The 17,842-nt window shown below is 56.1% G+C and overlaps 1 protein-coding gene across 3 annotated transcripts in view; it reads left to right on the top strand.

Moving 5' to 3' along the window:
* Positions 1–17,842, top strand: part of BOC (BOC cell adhesion associated, oncogene regulated) — an 84,724-nt gene that overhangs the window by 63,190 nt on the left and 3,692 nt on the right. For 2 of the 3 annotated variants that reach the window (XM_075542526.1, XM_075542524.1), the window contains exons 5-16: positions 466–612; positions 2,778–2,921; positions 4,529–4,822; positions 5,102–5,374; positions 6,288–6,577; positions 11,338–11,500; positions 11,864–11,974; positions 12,429–12,635; positions 12,907–13,088; positions 14,709–14,814; positions 15,111–15,233; positions 17,268–17,486. In XM_075542526.1, coding sequence (XP_075398641.1) covers positions 466–612; positions 2,778–2,921; positions 4,529–4,822; positions 5,102–5,374; positions 6,288–6,577; positions 11,338–11,500; positions 11,864–11,974; positions 12,429–12,635; positions 12,907–13,088; positions 14,709–14,814; positions 15,111–15,233; positions 17,268–17,486 — 2,259 coding nt within the window. The remainder of the gene's footprint in view (positions 1–465; positions 613–2,777; positions 2,922–4,528; positions 4,823–5,101; positions 5,375–6,287; positions 6,578–11,337; positions 11,501–11,863; positions 11,975–12,428; positions 12,636–12,906; positions 13,089–14,708; positions 14,815–15,110; positions 15,234–17,267; positions 17,487–17,842) is intronic. The other variant, XM_075542525.1, reaches the window with a different exon arrangement.

The following is a 17,842-nucleotide window of genomic DNA, read 5'->3' as shown; positions in this document are numbered from 1 at the left end:
GGGGGACCTTGGGAAGGCTGCTTTTGATCTAATGGGAGCAGAGACCTCTGCGCACTCCTTCCCCATGCCCATCAACATCCCTCAGGGCCTTGGCAGAGTCTCCACGGCTGTGTCGTGAGATTGGTGCCTTGGCTGGAACCCACTCCACACTCCAGCCAGGTTGACAGGGTCAGCTAGCACTGCCAGGTCACCCCATCCTGTTCCACCATCACGGAAAGGGTTGGTGTAGGTCACAGGCACCTCCTGGTAGCACTCTCTCTCCCTGCCCACTTATAATCTCCCACATCTGTAAGGGGGGCTGCAGGAGGGACCTGGGCCACTCTTCCCTGACAGCCCCCAGTGAGGGAGGTTCTGCAGCCTTTGACGTGACACGAGGATCCCAGGGCACAAGGCCACCCTGAAATGTCTCACTATCTTTCTCCTCCGCAAACGAGGCCTAGCTAGCAGCATCCCTTGTCCCCACAGACCTGCAGGATTTCAAGTTGGATGTGCAGCACGTGATTGAAGTAGATGAGGGGAACACAGCAGTCATTGCCTGCCACCTTCCAGAGAGCCACCCGAAGGCCCAGGTCCGATACAGCGTCAAACAGCAGTGGCTGGAGGCCTCTCGAGGTGAGTGAGCCGGGTAGGGACCCCAAGCCAGGAGAGAAACGCAACCAAGCTGGGTGCCCTACTGCTGCCTTCAAACCCCCTGACACACCGATAGTCCCATCCCTCACACTGCCCCTTGACCTCCTTCTGCCTGGATGTTGATTGATGCCGGATCCTGAAGGAGTGGGCTTCTGCTGTGACCACCCTCGGCCCAGTTCTGAGAGATTCTGTTGCCTTGTTGAGGTCCCGGATGTTACCAACTAGTTCAGCAAGTACTTCCAGATCCATCCTTGCGCTCCCTCTCCCACCACCACCACTACCACCACCACCACCACCAACACACACACACACACACACACGCACACACACACACACACACACACGCTCACACACGCTCCCTGACAAATGTCGCCAACTCATAGCAGAGCAACCTTCCCCACAGAATGTTGTGTTTTCACTCCCCTCATCTCAGCTGTAGCATAGCGCCTGGCCCTTCATGGCTGCTGGCCCAGGGCACGCCGAGCTCTGGTTTAAAGGCTGCTGAGGCACAGGGTGGCATAGCGGTTTCGCACTGGGCTGTTAACCAAAAGATCAGCAGTTTGAAGCCACTAGCCACTCTGAGGGAGAAAGGTGAGGTTTTCTACTTCTGTAAAGGATTACATTCTCAGAAACCGACAGAGGCACTTCTACCCTGTCCTAACAGGGTCACTATGAGTCAGAATTGACTTGATGGCAGTGAGTCTGGGTTTGGGGTGCAGGGGATGGCTGTCTTTCTGGATGCAGTTGGGTTCTTTCCACAACAACCCCTGCACTCCAGGCCCAGCAGACCCAATTTTACCTGACCCCACAGCTCAAACTGGATACCCTTCACAGTATTTCATCGATCTTATATTTTTCTCCTTTTTTATTAGAAGATCATTTTATTGGGGGCTCTTACAGCTCCTATAACAATCCATACATCAATTGTATCAAGCATATTTGTACATAAGTTGCCATCATTATTTTCTAGACATTTACTTTCTAGTGAGCCCTTGGTATCAGCTTCGATCTTAAAATAATTTTATGAGTTGCTTTTTCGGTTGTGAAAGGAATGCATGTTCATTATAGAAAATTTAGGAAACACAAAACACCTTTTAAAAAAGGTGGGGTGGGGGTTTAAAAACAAACAACCCTAATCCCACAACTCAGAAATCACAGAGGTTGGAGCAGAGAAGAACACGAATGCCATCCTGCCCATTCCACAAAAGTCACCAACCTTCCCCATTGGTACAGCCCTTGTCCAAACAGCACACACGGGGTGGCTGAGGCAGGCCCCAGGCTGGGTGGGTCTGGCGTACAGGGACCAGAGGGTCTCGGGCCAGCCGGCCCACCAAAACACAGCTACCGAGCAGACAGCCAGCGCTTCTCCTGCCAGGAAGCTGAGAGCCACCTCCATCGATGGTGTCCTCACACCCCCAGGCCCCACCCTCAGGGGTCTCCTCCGCCAGGAGCAGCCAGTGACACAGAAGGAGGGGTGGTAGTGGCAGTGGTATAGTGATTTGTGGATGGGTTAAATATCCGTATCCAGTGACAAATGTCGTGGTGAGGAGGGCTGAGGTCTAGGACCACGGCAGAGCTTGACAGCAGGACCAAGCCAGCTCCCTCCATCCTAGTGGTTCACAGGAACCGTGTCATCTCACCTCCCACGTGTGTCGCAGGTCCATCCTCCGTCCTGTAACACCTCCATGTGCTACACCGTTTCACAAACAAGAGTGCATGATCAGAGAGGCTAATGAACTTGCCCAAGGGCATACAGTGAGAATCTGGCTGATCCAGAGCTTGAACCCCCGTCTGGCAGACCCCAACTCCTGCTTCCTTTCCACCCCACAGCAGCACCCTTGAAAGTATATACTTTCAGGGCACAAGGCATTTAGCCCGTCTGTTACCTGGTTGATTGGTTGGTTGGTCGGTTGGTTGGTCAGTCGGTTGGTCGGTCTCCCTCCCTGGATTTTCAGCACTATGCACAGCCACATCCTAACAGAGAAGAGTATTCTAGGTCTGGGCTTGTGGAGACTCGGTGTACATCAGCTCCTGGTGCCTGCCCTACCTGATGCCTCCCTTTTGAGAGGAACGCTGAGAAGGGAGGCTGCGGAGAACAGTGTCCTGTTCCCCAATTCACAACCTCATTACCCCGGCCCTTTCCGCAGACAACTACCTGATCATGCCGTCTGGGAATCTCCAGATTGTGAACGCCAGCCAGGAGGACGAGGGCATGTACAAGTGCGCGGCCTACAACCCAGTCACCCAGGAAGTGAAGACAGCTGGGTCCAGCGACAGGCTGCGCGTGCGCCGTAAGTGCCAGGGCCTGACGCCCCGCCCCATGGAGGTGCCCTGCAGATGGCATGTGGCGGAGGGCGGGGGGGTGACCTCCAGCAATACACCAGCTCACATTCTCTGGGGCTCAGACATGGGGTGCCATCAGTGAGGCACCCGAGACGGAGGCTGGGATACCCTCCCCTCAGGCTGGCCCAGTGCTGGCCTAGCACAGCTCATGGCCTGGCTTGGACTGGTGGTTGGGCTTGTTGGTCACTGGGAGATACTCCCCATTCTTCCAACCCCCCTGGAGGGTCCCTTCATGGACCCTGTGAGGGGGCACCTGTGCATGAGTGGCTGGAGCTCAGCTGCTAAAGCAGCAAATGTATCAATAAAAGGAGGGTGTGCTGGCCCACCGGAGTGAGGCCCCAGGCTGGCCTGCTTGCCCCCTCTGCGAACCTCCCTGGGGACAGCGCCAACAGCTGCCTTTCAGGGCACTATCCACTCAAAGGATTTACATCTGGTGTGCGCTCAGGTGTTAAAGCCAGGTTTTCAGTCCAGGAGGTCTCAAGGTCAGCTGGATTTACCATGAAGCTAAGGAAGCAAGACTCTCCCGAAGCCCTATGTGTAGTTTCATGTTGATGATAGTTTTATATCCTTCTGAAAGACAGCATCCCAGAGGGTGCCCGATTCAGGTCTTAAAAATCCTGGATCTGCCCCGTTTGGCACATACAGTGAAATAGAGACAGACCGCCAGAGCTTGCTGCCGCATACGTCCTCGAGGATGGCAGGTCTCGAGCATCGGTGTGCCTTTCCATAAGGCCCAAGCCGTTTCCCCGGCCACCCCTCGAGGGCCCTGGACCAGTGCACTGTGTCTTCTGCCGAGCGCCTGGAGTGACTGTGGCATTTGTGGGCCTGGAGACAGAGCCGTTGACTCCAGGTTGTCCACACTGAGCCACTGCTGGTTTCTGTGCGCGCATGTGCAGAGGGCACACAGGAAAGAGCACCTGCACTGGGCAAACGGTTCCCCGTTCTCTCTCTGTCCCTTCCCTCTTTGCAAGGCTACAGAGTTAAGGGTGCTTAGGTTAAGGCTGTGGGAGGCCCTCTGGTCAATGCCGACTGGTAGAGGCTCCGTGGGGCAAAGCAGAATTGACCTCTGGAATTGCCCGTATTGCTCCCGTTCAAAGGGGAACCCCTGGTGGTGACATAGGTCAAGCACTTGGCTGTTCTGCAGTTCGAACCCACAGCCGCTCCCTAGGAGAGAGATATATCAGCCTGCTTCCAGAAAGACGACAAGCTCAGAAATCCCGTGTGGCAGCTGTGCTCTGTGCATTGGGTCAATGCGATGGCAGCTGGCTTGGTGTTTGGGCCTTCATGGCAACAGGTCACCAGGCCTTTTCGCTCTCAGAACCACCTTTGGGTTAGCAGCCCCCTGCTTCAATGAGGATGCTTCGCCATGCTATCCCACTTTCTCAGAACAAGTCTCGGCAAAAAGGACTTCCCCCCCCCCCCCCTTCACATAACCTGAGGCTTGGTGGAACTAAGTGACTTGCCCACACAATGTGGATGAGACTGCCCCTCCCCCGGCAGGCTGCAACCGGCGGGCACCCTGGGCCTGAGATCTCTCCCCTCCGTGCCCCTCCAGGCTCCACCGCAGAGGCGGCCCGGATCATCTATCCCCTGGAGGCCCAGACCATCATTGTCACCAAGGGGCAGAGCCTCATCCTGGAGTGTGTGGCCAGCGGGATCCCGCCCCCGAGGGTCACCTGGGCCAAGGACGGGTCCGGGGTGGCGGCCTACAACAAAACACGCTTCCTGCTGAGCAACCTCCTCATTGACACCGCCAGCGAGGAGGACTCGGGGAACTACCACTGCATGGCCGACAACGGGGTGGGGGAGCCCGGGGCCGCAGTCATCCTCTACAACGTCCAGGTGTTCGGTGAGTGTTTCCTGTGGACCCCCCTGCTCTCCCTGCTCTGCGAGGCCCAGGGGGCTGAAGACTAATGGACTGGGTCACATTGCGTGGGGCGGTCCTGGTAGCCTCACCATCGCCATCCCCTTTGCTGCCCAGGCTCTGCTGGGACACGGGACTCTTTTCCTCCCCCCACCCCTTCCTGGGAGGAGTGCCAGCAGCCAGAGGGAAGGAGGGGGTTCCCCAGCCCGAGTGGCCCCAGCACGGGAAGAACAGCCCTTCTGACCTCACTCTGGTTTCCCACAGAGCCCCCTGAGGTCACCGTGGAGCTGTCCCAGCTGGTCGTCCCATGGGGCCAGAGCGCCAAGCTCACCTGTGAGGTGCGCGGGAACCCGCCGCCCTCAGTACTGTGGCTGAGGAACGCTGTGCCCCTCATCCCCAGCCAGCGCCTCCGCCTGTCCCGCAGGGCCCTGCGCATGGTCAGTGTGGGGCCCGAGGACGAAGGTGTCTACCAGTGCATGGCTGAGAATGAAGTCGGCAGCGCCCACGCCGTAGTCCAGCTGAGGACCGCCAGGCCCAGTGAGTGCCACCTCTCGGGCCACAATTCCAGCCAGGAGCCCGTCCGCTCACTTCCAGGGAACTGATGTGTCCCATAGACAAAAGTCTCCTGAGTTTCTGTGCCCCGCCTGCCTGGGGGCCAAGCTATCGTGCGCTCCGAATCCTTCCAGTTTTGTGTGCAGCTGACACCAGCGTGTATTTCTTTTGAGAAAATCCATTTCCAGCATGGTTTCCTAGGGGTCCGAGGAAGCCAGTATGGAACACACCGCTCTCAGCCGAGCGAGTCTGCCCTCCTTGCCTTGACTGATTTCAGTGGGCACCCAAACCACCTGAGCGGTGTGAGCGGACCAGGGGTGCCGAGAGGCAGGACAAGACCCGCACCTCAATAACCTTGGAAGGTGATAAAACCTACCAAGGAAACAGTCGGAGAAGAGTCCAGCAATGGCTAGTGAAATGTTGACTGGGCATCATTGGGCAACTTCATCCTGTGGTGCGAGTGGTGAGGTCGAGGAGAGGCGGGTGTGGGTGGTATCCTCGGGGGCTTCTGAGGGCTCTGAGCCTTCCAGGCTCCCCACAGTGACAAGACAGGTCCCCCTCCTCGCCAGCCTCGACGTGAGAATGAAGGATGCACAGGGGGCCTGCACCTGGCAAACAGAGCATTCACTTAGGATGCACCGAGTGTGGCCTCAGGCAGGTCGCACAGAAGCTTGCCTGTCACCTGGGCAGTGTGGTCTGGGGTACCGTGCTCTCCTGACAGGGCCGGAGCGCTGGCTTCTCTTCCCACAGAGTCTGGTTGTGTGTCGGGGGGCAGTGGGGGGGGGGAAGATGTCCTCCAAGACCGTATGTGTGAGGGGCTCCTCCTGCCCCTTCTTCCCGCTGCTTCCTTCTTGTTCCTCAGCCCAGACTAATGTGCGTCTGTCCCCCCACCCACCAGGTACCACCCTGCGGCCATGGCAAGATGCTAAGATGGACATGGCCACACCTCCTGTGCCACCTTCCAGACCGGGCAGCCCTGACCAGATGCTAAGGGGACCTGAGACGTCAGTTCCGCCTGCTTCCCCACCATGCCCCGGAGAGAAGGGCCAGTTGGCCCCGGCCGAGGCCCCCATCATCCTCAGCTCACCCCGGACGTCCAAGACTGACTCATACGAGCTGGTGTGGCGTCCTCGGCATGAGGGCGGTGGCCGGGCACCCATCCTCTACTACGTGGTGAAGCACCGCAAGGTACATCCCTGGCCATCTGTCCCTGGGCAGCATCCTCTCCGTGAGGCTGAGCCAGTCTGCCACCTGGCCTCCTCCCCGGAGTGTGTGCAGCCTGGGCTGGCTACCCATTGGCCATGACGGCTCGCCCACCTCCTCCAGTGCCCATTCTGAGCCACTGCCCAGCATTTCACTGCAGGAAGGGCATTGGGACCCTCACTAAATAGGAAGCAACACTAACCATTTGCTGCTGAGTCACCGGTGACTCAGGGAGCCTTGTTTGTGGCAACGTAGAACTGCTTCCCAGGGGTGTCCTGAAGCAGATGGCCAGGTTGGGGGGGGGCAGATTTTTTTGGAGGTGTCTTCAAGTGATCTAATCTGCCAAACGCAGGCCTACACAAAAGCCACATGCCTTCAGGTCTGAGCTCTCTGCGCTTCTCTCCCAGAGGCCAGTACCATCAACTCCTGGTCCCAGATTCCCTAGCCTCATCCCCATGAGCCTTGCCTGCCATGCATTGTTGGCCTTAGCGTATGAAGCTTTGCTTCTTAACCGAAGTAAGCTGTGGTGGGCACATACCTGCAGGAAGCCTGGCCAGGTGAGCTTGTTCTAAAGCCATAACAGAGGCAGGGATTCTGTGAACTAGCATTTTCTGACGGCTGCAAAAGACCCCCTCGGGCCTCACAATTCTTCATGGCCTGGGGTGGTCCGGCAGGCATTGGAGCAGAAAGCATTTCAGGCTGTTAAACCTCAGCTACTTCTCTGACAGAAGGAATCCTGTCCAGGTGAATGCCCCAGGAGCTGTCAGGGAGGGTGTCTCTGACTGACCCGGACTCAGGGACAGAGTCAATCCAGCCCCATCCTCTCAGCCACCAGGCCCCATGAGGCAGGGTGGGGAAGCTGGGCGGCTGCCCTCCCCCACAGGGAGCCCAAGCCCTCTGGTGGCCCTATCAAGGGTGTCCAGGGCTGTCAGTCTTCACGGGAGTGGGCAGCCTTATCTTTCTCCTGCAGAGGGGCTAGTGGGTTTGAACCACAGTCTTGTGGTTAGCCGGCCCAGTGCCTGACCCACAACATCACCCAAACTCCTGCCCCCCAGGACAGGGACATGGAATCCCTTGTAAGCAAGCATGCTTGGATACACGTTTCGGCCCCTCCCAGGTGCACACTGATTTCTTTCCAAGGCCATGTAACCAGTAACTTGGGGTTATCATTGAGTTGATTCCAACTCCCGGTGACCCCCAAGTGTGTCCAAGTAGATTGTGTTGTATGGGGTTTCAGGGACTGGTTTTACACAAGTAGACAGCTAGCCTTCTCTTTTGAGGTACCTCTGGGTAGACCTCCACCTCCCATCTTTCCATCTGTAGCCATGTTCTTCACAGTTTTTACCACCAGCCGTACCTCATAAGGCCATGCTCAAAAAAATGAAATTAAAATAAAACCACTTCTCCCTGTCATTACATTGTGACTCATAGTGACCTGATAGGACAGGAGAGACTGTAACTCTTTCTGGGAGCAGAAAGCCCCATCTTTCCTCCTGCCGAGCGGCTGGTGGTTTTGAACTGCCCACCTTGTGGTTAGCAGCCCAGCACAGAAAGACTAAGCCACCATATGAGGAAATCACTATCGTTGGGTGGGTTTTAAATTTCTACTTCTGTTGTCACACCAAAGGCACTTGGTAGAAAATGATGTCAGAAGCCTTTGTGCATCTTTCTGTCTCTTCCCCAGTGGGAAGTGCGGCTATGAAGCCGTTTCCCTGCCTTGGGCCTTGCTGGCCCCTCGTGCTTGCTTTGGTCCACATGAGCCCACGGAGACCCAGGGAGTGTCAGGCACACCCCACCTGAGGGGCAGCAGCCCCACTCTGCCCCTCTGCTGCCTCCCAGGCAGGGCGAGCGTGCAGTCCCTCATGAACCGTCAGCCCACTGGGGCAGGAGTTAACAGAAAGCAGCATTGTTCAACAGTTGCTTCGGCCAGGCCTACATCTAACCCTTATATCCCCATGTAACTGGACACGTCCACCTCCAAGCTGGGGACAGCGATCGGGGCAGGCCAGAAGATGCCCTGCAGCCCCAAGAGAGCGGCAGCAGTATGTTAGCAAGAATAATATTTTTCAGGCCAATAGGTGGCCCCAAAAGCACCTCTCCAAGGGGCAGGCTGGCAAAGGCCAGGCGCGGGGGTCCGGAAGTGGCAGGCTATGGCCGAGTCACCCTCGCCGTGTTTGTGACAGTGACTAATGACCCTCTCATTTTGTATTTTCATTTCGGGGCCTGAGGCCAGGGGTGTGGGGGAAGTGAGAGGACCGAGCCCCCACTGCGTCTGGCTTCTATTAGGCTCCAGTCTCCCGGGCGCTCGGAACCGCTAGCTTGGCGTTGCCAGGGCCGAAATGATGTCTTGAAAACACTTCCTTTCTTGAGGGACTAACGTGCCTAAAAGATCATCTCACAAGAAAGGATTTTTGCGACCAGAAGTCAACGTTTGTTTGTGTTTTTCCGTCTCCATTCTCTTGCTGGGGAACTGGGAATCGTTTAGCGAATTTTCACTTTTTCCAGCGTGTGAAGCGGGCTCCGCTTGTTGGTGCATCTGCAGGCGCTGGGCTACTGTGTTTGGGTTTCCAGCATCTCTGGGGAGTCTCAGTTTGTAAAGCTTCCCCCCTTGGAGCAAATCCTGGAAACCTGACCTTAATGAGCCCGGCGCCGTCCTGAATCTTGAATGGTAGGTTTTGTTCCACTCTTGGAATATTCGGCTTCAGGATGAAAGCCCTTCTTCCCGCCAGCTGCTTTCTTCTCTCAGCAAACCGCAGCTTCTTTGCAGCAGAGACGCGCACCAAAAACCCAGCTGCAGGCTGGCCATTCCACTCCTGTATCAGAGCAGAGCTGAGCACTGCCCGGGTCTCAGGTGCTGATCTCCCATCAGAGGCCTGGGGCCTCTGAGCAGACTCGAACGGCTAACCGTTAGGCTGGTAGCTGAGGGAGAGAACTAGGTCTTTTGTCCGTAGAGGCGGGGAGGCTGCTCAGCACCACTTGCTGGGGAAGCTGGAGCGCTCTCGTTTATCTTCAGAAGGGGCAGGTGAGGGACTCCAAGCCATAGTGGAAGACTAAGCCATAGCAGTTCTCAGCTGCCCACTGTTGCTCAGTCTTCCATGGGTGTGGGGGGGGGGGGACAAAAAGAGGGAGGGGCTGAAAGCATATGTCACAGGGTGGAGGATGTGGGGGGTCGGGAGGGTGACAGGTAGATATTGAAGACCAATTCAGTGCCAGTTCATTTTACATGTACCACTGAGTGTGATCTTCAGAAGCACTGAGAGAGGCTTAAGTTGGCCTGTTCTAGAAAGGGACTCCCCAGCCATCTGTCTAGTTATCTGTCCTGCCTTGGGTGTAGCTGTGATGCCGAGAACACAGGAGTTCCATACCAGCAGGGGGTACACATTTCATTCAATGGGATCTTCAGATGGAGAAAGATTGGGAAGAAAGGTATCCTGCTTCCAAAAGTCAGTCGGACAACTCTATGGATCCTAACAGTGTTGTTGTTGTTAGGTGCCACCGACTTAGGGACACCAGAATGGCACGCTGCCCAGTCCTGTGCCATCCGCACAATTGTTCTTATGTCTGAGCCCATTGTGGCAGCCAGGGAGTTGATCCATCTTGAGGGCCTTCCTCTTTGTCACTGCCCCTCTGTTACCACGCCTGACATCGCATGTCCAAAGAACGGAAGAGAAAGACTCACCATCCTTGCTTCTAAAGAGCACTCTGGTCACATTGCTTCCACAATGCTTTCGTAACAACAGTGTCCCTTAGAATGCGCTAGAAGATGAGCCCTCTGTGTGGGAGAGTTCTCTAAGTGCACACTGGCCACAATAATGGCCTGGAGCATACCGATGACTGTGACGTCGCAGGACCAGGCAGTGTCCATTCTGCCCAGGGTCCATAGGGAGCCATGAGTCAGAGCGGCAATGAACAGGGACACGAACCGTTTTAGGGATCTAGGTGGGTAGGGAACTTGTTCAGAATTTCACAAATGGGAAGGGATCTGGCCAGGATTTGAACCCGGTCTCTCTGGCTCTGAGACTTATTTCTAGGGTAGGTTGTGAGCATGCATCAGTGTTGCCATGGTTTCTCCATTCACAAGCAACATGGACTTGGGCAAATGACTCGTCCGTCTCATGGGTGAAAGGGCTGTTGGGAGGAGGAAAGGGACACTGTGGAGTCCCTTTATAGAGTGTGGAACTCCACGCCTCCTCTGCTGTGCACACTGAGTGAGCCCAGGTAGTGTAGGGGTTACCCATTGGGCTGCTTATGAAACCACCAGCTGCTCTTCGGGAGAATGATAGGGTTTTCTGCTCCCAAAAAGTGAAGTCTCAGAAATCGACAGGGGACAATTCTACCTTGTCCTGTGGAGTCCTATAAATCAGATTCAACTTGATGGCAGTGAGTTTGTTATTTTGGTGTTCTTAATCTCATTAGGATGTGAATGGAAGGGGCTGCGTTTGATCTAAACGGAACCGGGAGAGAGTTCAAACGGAGGGCCTGGGAGTACAAGGTCACTGGACACATCCTCAGCAAGGCTTTCTGAGTTTCCCTTGGATGCATCCCCCAACAAGTTGTCAGGGAGCCTGCCTCTACCGTCGCAGGGAGGGTGTCCCAGGGAGACGGGTAGTCAGAATTCTGCACTCCCACCCCCCGCCAGCCTACTCCTCTGCTTCATGCCCTGTGTCCTCTCAGGCCGTTTCCCTCATCCCACAAATCAAGGCCCACAGTGGGTTGTTGGTCCTTATCCAAGCCGCCTTCTCCAGCAGGTCACAAATGCCTCCGACGACTGGACCATCAACGGCATCCCAGCCAGCCAGCACCGCCTGATGCTCCGTCGACTGGACCCCGGGAGCCTGTATGAAGTGGAGATGGCTGCCTACAACTGTGCGGGCGAGGGCCAGACAGCCATGGTCACCTTCCGGACTGGTACGGGTCACATGTTGCCCCCAGGGGCAACTACCATGCCAAGGTGGGCGCTCTGCTCACCTTGCCACTGGGACTTCTTTCCTGTCAGCTTCTGCCTCCCTGGGTTTGTGTGTGCACAGACTCAAGCCACCCCTCTCATGGGAACAGTCCTCAGCCGGCCTCCGTGGAGCCTTACACAGAGGCCAGCAGCACTACCATGGTGGGGTCGAGTCAGAGGCGGCCAGGGCTCAAACCACAAGACTCAGCTGGATTCTGATTTGCATCACTCGATCCTTGGCAGTGGCTCAGGCCAAAGGGGCTCTGTGGAGAGGCAGATGTACTGCACGCTCCTTCCCATGCTGAGCTCAGCCCATTTCCACCCAGGGCGGAGGCCCAAACCGGATATCGTGGCCAGCAAGGAGCAACAGATCCAGAGAGATGACCCCGGAGCCGGCCCTCACAGCAGCAGCCAGCCGGACCACGGCCGTCTCTCCCGTAAGCCCAGTGGGGGCTGCAGGGGTACAGGGACCCGTCAAAGTGAGCCACAGGCAAAAGATCTGGAAGCGAGGCCCACTGCTCCCAAGGTCCCCCTTGCTGCAGATCTAGGCACATCTTGGTTCTGTAGGTCCCTGGGCTCCTTAGGGCATTCTCCTGGCATCTCCCTAGTGTACCATGATGAGGAAAAGAAGCGATTGGTCTTTTAAAACACACAAATTGGAGCCTAATATGCATTGTTGGCCCTGTCCATCCCAAAGGCATAGGGGGGCGAGCTGCAGACCTCTGGCCTGCCTTGCCCTGGCTTCTCACGTCACACGAAGAGATGGAGGCCCGATGGCCGTTGGGTATGGGGCTGCGGGGCATCAGGAGCTGGGGAATCCGGTTAGAACCCAACTCTTGTCCCACCGCGGCCCCGCCTCACACGTTCATTCTTGTGTCCCGTCTGGTCCAGCCCCAGAAGCCCCCGACAGGCCCACCATCTCCATGGCCTCGGAGACGTCGGTGTACGTGACCTGGATCCCCCGCGGCAATGGCGGCTTCCCCATCCAGTCCTTCCGCGTGGAGTACAAGAAGCTGAAGAAGGTGGGGGACTGGATGCTGGCCACCAGCGCCATCCTCCCCTCCCGGCTCTCCGTGGAGGTCACGGGCCTGGAGAAAGGTAAGGTCCCAGCGTCCTCCCACAGCCGGTCCCCTGACCACTCGGAGGAGGGGAGATGGGGGGGGTGTTCTTCCCTCCACGCCGCCTCCATCCGCCATGTTGCTCAGCCGGCTGCGCCTCATGGTGTCTTGCCCGACCCCCTTTCTCCCTGTGTCCACGCAGACGGGCAGAACACTGGCCCCTGGGGAGGCACCGGCTGGCCTGAGGGAGGGGAGGGGGATCCGAAAGTGCTTCCGGCCCCCGGGCTCAGGGAGCGCCTCTCCCTGGGCAGGCACCTCCTACAAGTTCCGGGTCAGAGCTCTGAACATGCTCGGGGAGAGCGAGCCCAGCGCCCCCTCCCGGCCGTACGTCGTGTCGGGCTACGGCGGCCGCGTGTACGAGCGGCCCGTGGCCGGCCCCTACATCACCTTCACGGACGCCGTCAACGACACCACCATCATGCTCAAGTGGATGGTAAGCGGTGGCCCTGGCGCCGGGCTGGCTGCCCGAGCTAACACAGCTCCCCTGCACCCCGACAGTCGGGCTGTGGGAGAGCCAACCCCCCACCCCCACCCCAGACACGCAGGCGCAGGTACGTGCAAGGAGCTGAGTTAGCTAGGGCTTCAGTCGGGGAGCTTAGGTGTGTCCTCGGTAACTTCACCTGGTAGACCTCTGAGCTGCTTGCCATGTTGGGCAACCCACCACCCTCCTCTCTGCCCTTCCACTTTCCTCCAGCAGACTCCCTGCACCGCTGTTCGGAGATTGGCATCCTTACCACTGTCGAAGGTTTAGAGCAGTGGTTCTCCACCTGCCTAATGCTGTGGTCCTTCTATACAGCTCCTCATGTGGTGGGGACTCTCCAGCCATAAAAATATTTTCGTTGCTACTTCATCACTGTAATTTGCTACTGTTATCAATCGTCATGTAAAGATACGATATGCAGGATGTATTTTCATTGTTACAGAATTGAACATAAGTAAGGCATCCGGATTAAGTTCCCATGGTACAGATTTCCTTTTTTTTTTGGCAGTAGTTCAGTGGTTTGCAACCTATGGGTCGCAACCCCTTTGGGGGTCGAGCAACCCTTTCACAGGGGTAGCCCAATTCATCACAGTAGCAAAATTACTGTTATGAAGTAGCAAAGAAAATAACTTTTTGGTTTGGGGGTCACCACAACATGAGGAACTATATTAAAGGGTTGCAGCATTAGGAATGTTGAGAACCACTCCAGTAGTTGATGATTCTATAGTACACGATTTTACATTTACCCAATCATTATAAGTCATGAAGTGTCGTTTTATCTCCAATACTGCTGCTTTCAACACATCAGCTGCTTTCTGCACAGTAGCTGGTCTCTCTACACATGTGTGACTGGTCCGCATAAGTACATTATGATGAAAACCCTGTCACATATACCTGTATTTTTACGGGGTGTATGTGATGGGGTTGGCGCGATGATGTCATCACTCTGGGTACTCGTACATGGGCGTATCTGCATGTGGGTGGACCCGCCTGGAGATGAATAGAGGAGCCGTGTCTTGGTTCTTAAGACCTTTGGAAATAAGTTTTCCAATGGCTTTAGGCAACCCCTATGAAACAGTCATTTGACCCCCCAAAGAGGTTGTGACCCACAGGTTGAGAACCGCTCATTTAGAGGGAGCTTAAGTCTCTGGAGAAAGGGGAATGGGTTTCTTGTCTCCTAAAGTGTGAGGCTGTGTAAAATCATGGTCTCCAGCACGCTCCTCAGAACCCCCTTGTTGTGTTTCTACCCCTATGTTCAGCAGCTCCCAGTGCGTTTGCACTCTCCAAAGACCAAACCAAACTCACTGCCCTCTAGTCAGTGCTGACTCGAAGCCGACCCCCCTGCGGGTTTCCGAGTCTGGAACTGTTTACAGGAGTAGAAAGCCCAGTCCTTCTCCCAAGGGGCCGCTGGTGCTTTTGAACTGCTGACCACGGGGATAGTAACCCAGCACATAAGCACCACCAGGGCTGCTTTGCAACTCTAGGCTGGGGTAACACAGTCACACAATAATTCTACTCTGACGCTGTTTTCTTGACTCCATCGTCCACCTGCGCTCTCTCCGTCACCTCTAGTATATCCCAGCAAGCAACAACAACACCCCCATCCATGGCTTCTACATCTATTATCGACCCACAGACAGTGACAATGACAGCGACTACAAGAAGGATATGGTGGAAGGTGAGACGCACGTGGGACGCTCTAGTTTCCTCTGCTGGAAAGGGAGTCTGGGGTGGAACAAACCTGGTGAAGCATACACCCCAGATGCCAGATCGGGGGACAGAACACATCAGTGTCCTGTGCCAATGACGCAGACATGGGAGGATGGGACGGCAGGAGTTGGGGCGTTGTCGCTGATGGCACCAGATTGCCACCTGAACGAGGGCCAGAGTTCTGTGTGTCTGGCTGTGAGCATGGGGCCAGGCACCCTAGAGCTGGGCTAATGCGTGTGACCCTGCCTGCCCCTCTCTCTGCAGGTGATAGGTACTGGCACTCCATCGGCCACCTGCAGCCGGAGACCTCCTACGACATTAAGATGCAGTGCTTCAATGAAGGCGGGGAGAGCGAGTTCAGCAACGTGATGATCTGCGAAACCAAAGGTAAGGGCCTTGCCCGGCCCTGCCCTGCCCTGCCCTCGCCGGCCAACCAGTGCAGAGCCCTTAACCACGCTGGCCAGCCCATGCCTGTGGAAACACGTAGTGTCAAGAGTCACCTGGACCTGTCACTTTGGGAACACTTCTCATTGGCCTGCTCCTAATAGTAAGCACGAGTAGGTGACTGTTGAAGAGACCTGGGGACATGACGTGTCCACTGCACTTGGAGCCTAGCAGTCACTTCGTGGGCGAACGGCCCTGGTGTTCCCTTCCCAGAAAGATGAAAGCCTGAGAAACCCTGTAGGGCAGTTGATGCTGAACCCTGGAGGGCAGAGTAGACGTGGGCCTTTTGGCCCCCCTCCTCTATAAATCTTTACGGGAGCAGCCAGCCTCAGCTTCCTCCTGGAACTCGCCCCTGTCGGCCTCCATAAAGCCCGCAGGGCTGTGGCAAGTCAGAATGGACAACCAGGGAACGAACCGACTATTAGAGCCATAGGAAACTAGTATGTGGACTCATCTGTGAGTCTGTAGACCCTTTCCCCAAGTTGGGCACTGTGTGTCTGTAAGGGCTCTACCCCTGTCATGACATTTGGCACTTCTGCTAGTTTACTCAACATACCTGCAGCCTAGTTCAATATGGAAGAGACTGAGCATCAGGAAATTACATGCTCCGTCAAGATCAAGCAGCCAAGGAATGGTGGAACAGGCGTTGGACCAGGCTCTTCAAACTAAGCCCAGGCCCTTTCTCCACACTCCAAAAAACCAAACTCTGCCACAGAGTTATTGCCGACTCACAACCACCTTCTAGAACGGGGTAGAACTGTCCCTGTGAATTTCCGAGACTGCATCTCTCCTCGGGCCCAGCGGCTGGTGGTTCCGGACTGCTGACCTTATCGTCAGCAGACCAACACATAATCACAGTGCCCCAGGGCCCTTCACCACACGGGGACACAGTCAACATGCTCACAGAGCGGCCTGCTACTATTTGCACACTGCTCAGATGGGTAGAGAACGTTCTATTTTGCAGCTAGTGGACGTGAGATACAGCAGATCAGTGCAAAGAACAAAATCAGGAGCTCACAAGAGGCGCAGGCGCGGTGATCAGAGAGCAGCGCTGCCTTTGATGTCATGTCCTGCTGCAGGGGCACCGACATCCTGATCTCTCTAGCTCGGCACTGCGCTCAGTTGCTCGCCCAGCAAGCACTTGCGGCCACCACCCGTGTATGCCACCTGCCCTCGGCCCTCATGTGCAGTGATGGGAGAGGAGACAAACCTTGTCTCAGTAGTACAAAGAAGAGCCATGCGCTCTGGTCTGCTGAAGGGTAACAACATAGGGTCCCAAACTTAATGGGTGGACCACCCCACCCCCCCAACCATAAAATTATTTTCGTTGCTACTTCATCACTGTCATTTTGCTGCGGTTATGAATCGGGCGACCCCTGGGAAAGGGTCGTTTGACCCCCAGGTTGAGAACTGCTGCATCAGGAGCTCACCAGGCCTTTTATCAGGGGCACCTCTGGGTAGACTCGAGCCTCCAACCTTTCTGTTAGCAGCTGACTGCCCGCAGCCCCCAGGCCTGTGTGTGTTTTAGTGAGTCCCCCTCCCTACTCTGTAACTCATAGTTACAGAGTGCTTCAGACCGCTTCACGTGTGCAAGACTACATTAGTTGGTAAATTCGTCCGCTCCCAATGCTTTCTCCACAACGGGTTACCAGCTGTGGTCTCCAAAGATCTGTGCCTTAAAGACCTGGTTTCAGCCAGTGCCTGCCCACAAAGGCCTCCGGTTCTGTTCTGAAATGCAAGGCTCAGGCCTCCTCACTAGTGCCTAGTCTCACCTGAGAGGCAGATGTCAAGCCGTGTGGACACCATGCTAATAAACAACTCTTGAGAGCCCACCTTGCATGTTTGACTCATGTCCCACACCCGTGTAACACGCCACCCCCACCCCACCCCCCAACACACACACTCCCCTTCTCTCTATCTTTTGCTGTGAAGGAAATGTTAGATGGTTGTTGCAGTGAGTTTTCTCCCCAATTACAGCTCGCAAGTCTGCTCAGCCTGGTCGTCGCCCACCGCCAACACTGGCCTCGCCGCAGCTGCTGCCCCCTGAGACCCTCGAGCGGCCCATGGGCACGGGGGCCATGGTGGCGCGATCCAGCGACCTGCCCTATCTTATTGTCGGTGTGGTCTTGGGCTCCATCGTCCTCATCATCGTCGCCTTTATCCCCTTCTGCCTGTGGAGGGCCTGGTCTAAGCAAAGTGAGTGAGCGCCCCTTGTGGACACGGAGGCAGGGTCAGCTATGCCATGCTCAAAGGACCAGGAGATTTCTCAGCCTCAGAAGCCTCGGGGATGCCATGCCAAGCCCGGCCCTCCCTCCCCAGCTCCCCAGTCTTGGCTGATGGATCCTCTGAGTGGAAGTTGGGTCTCCCTCTCTGCATCTCCGGAGCTCAGCTCTTCTCTGGCTCATCTTACTCTAATGTCTGAAGCTGCTTTGCTGACCACACATTCAAACTGACGTGGGCCCTTCCTGTCCCTCTAAATCAGGGGTCCTCAAATTACGGCCCGCGGGCCACATGCGGCCCGCCAAGGACATTTATCCTGCCCGCCGGGTGTT

Source organism: Tenrec ecaudatus, chromosome 2 (genome assembly GCF_050624435.1).
Source record: "Tenrec ecaudatus isolate mTenEca1 chromosome 2, mTenEca1.hap1, whole genome shotgun sequence".
Lineage (NCBI taxonomy): Eukaryota > Metazoa > Chordata > Mammalia > Afrosoricida > Tenrecidae > Tenrec > Tenrec ecaudatus.
The sequence above is the reverse complement of the archived record's forward strand: the minus strand, read 5'-3'. Positions and strand labels throughout refer to the sequence as shown.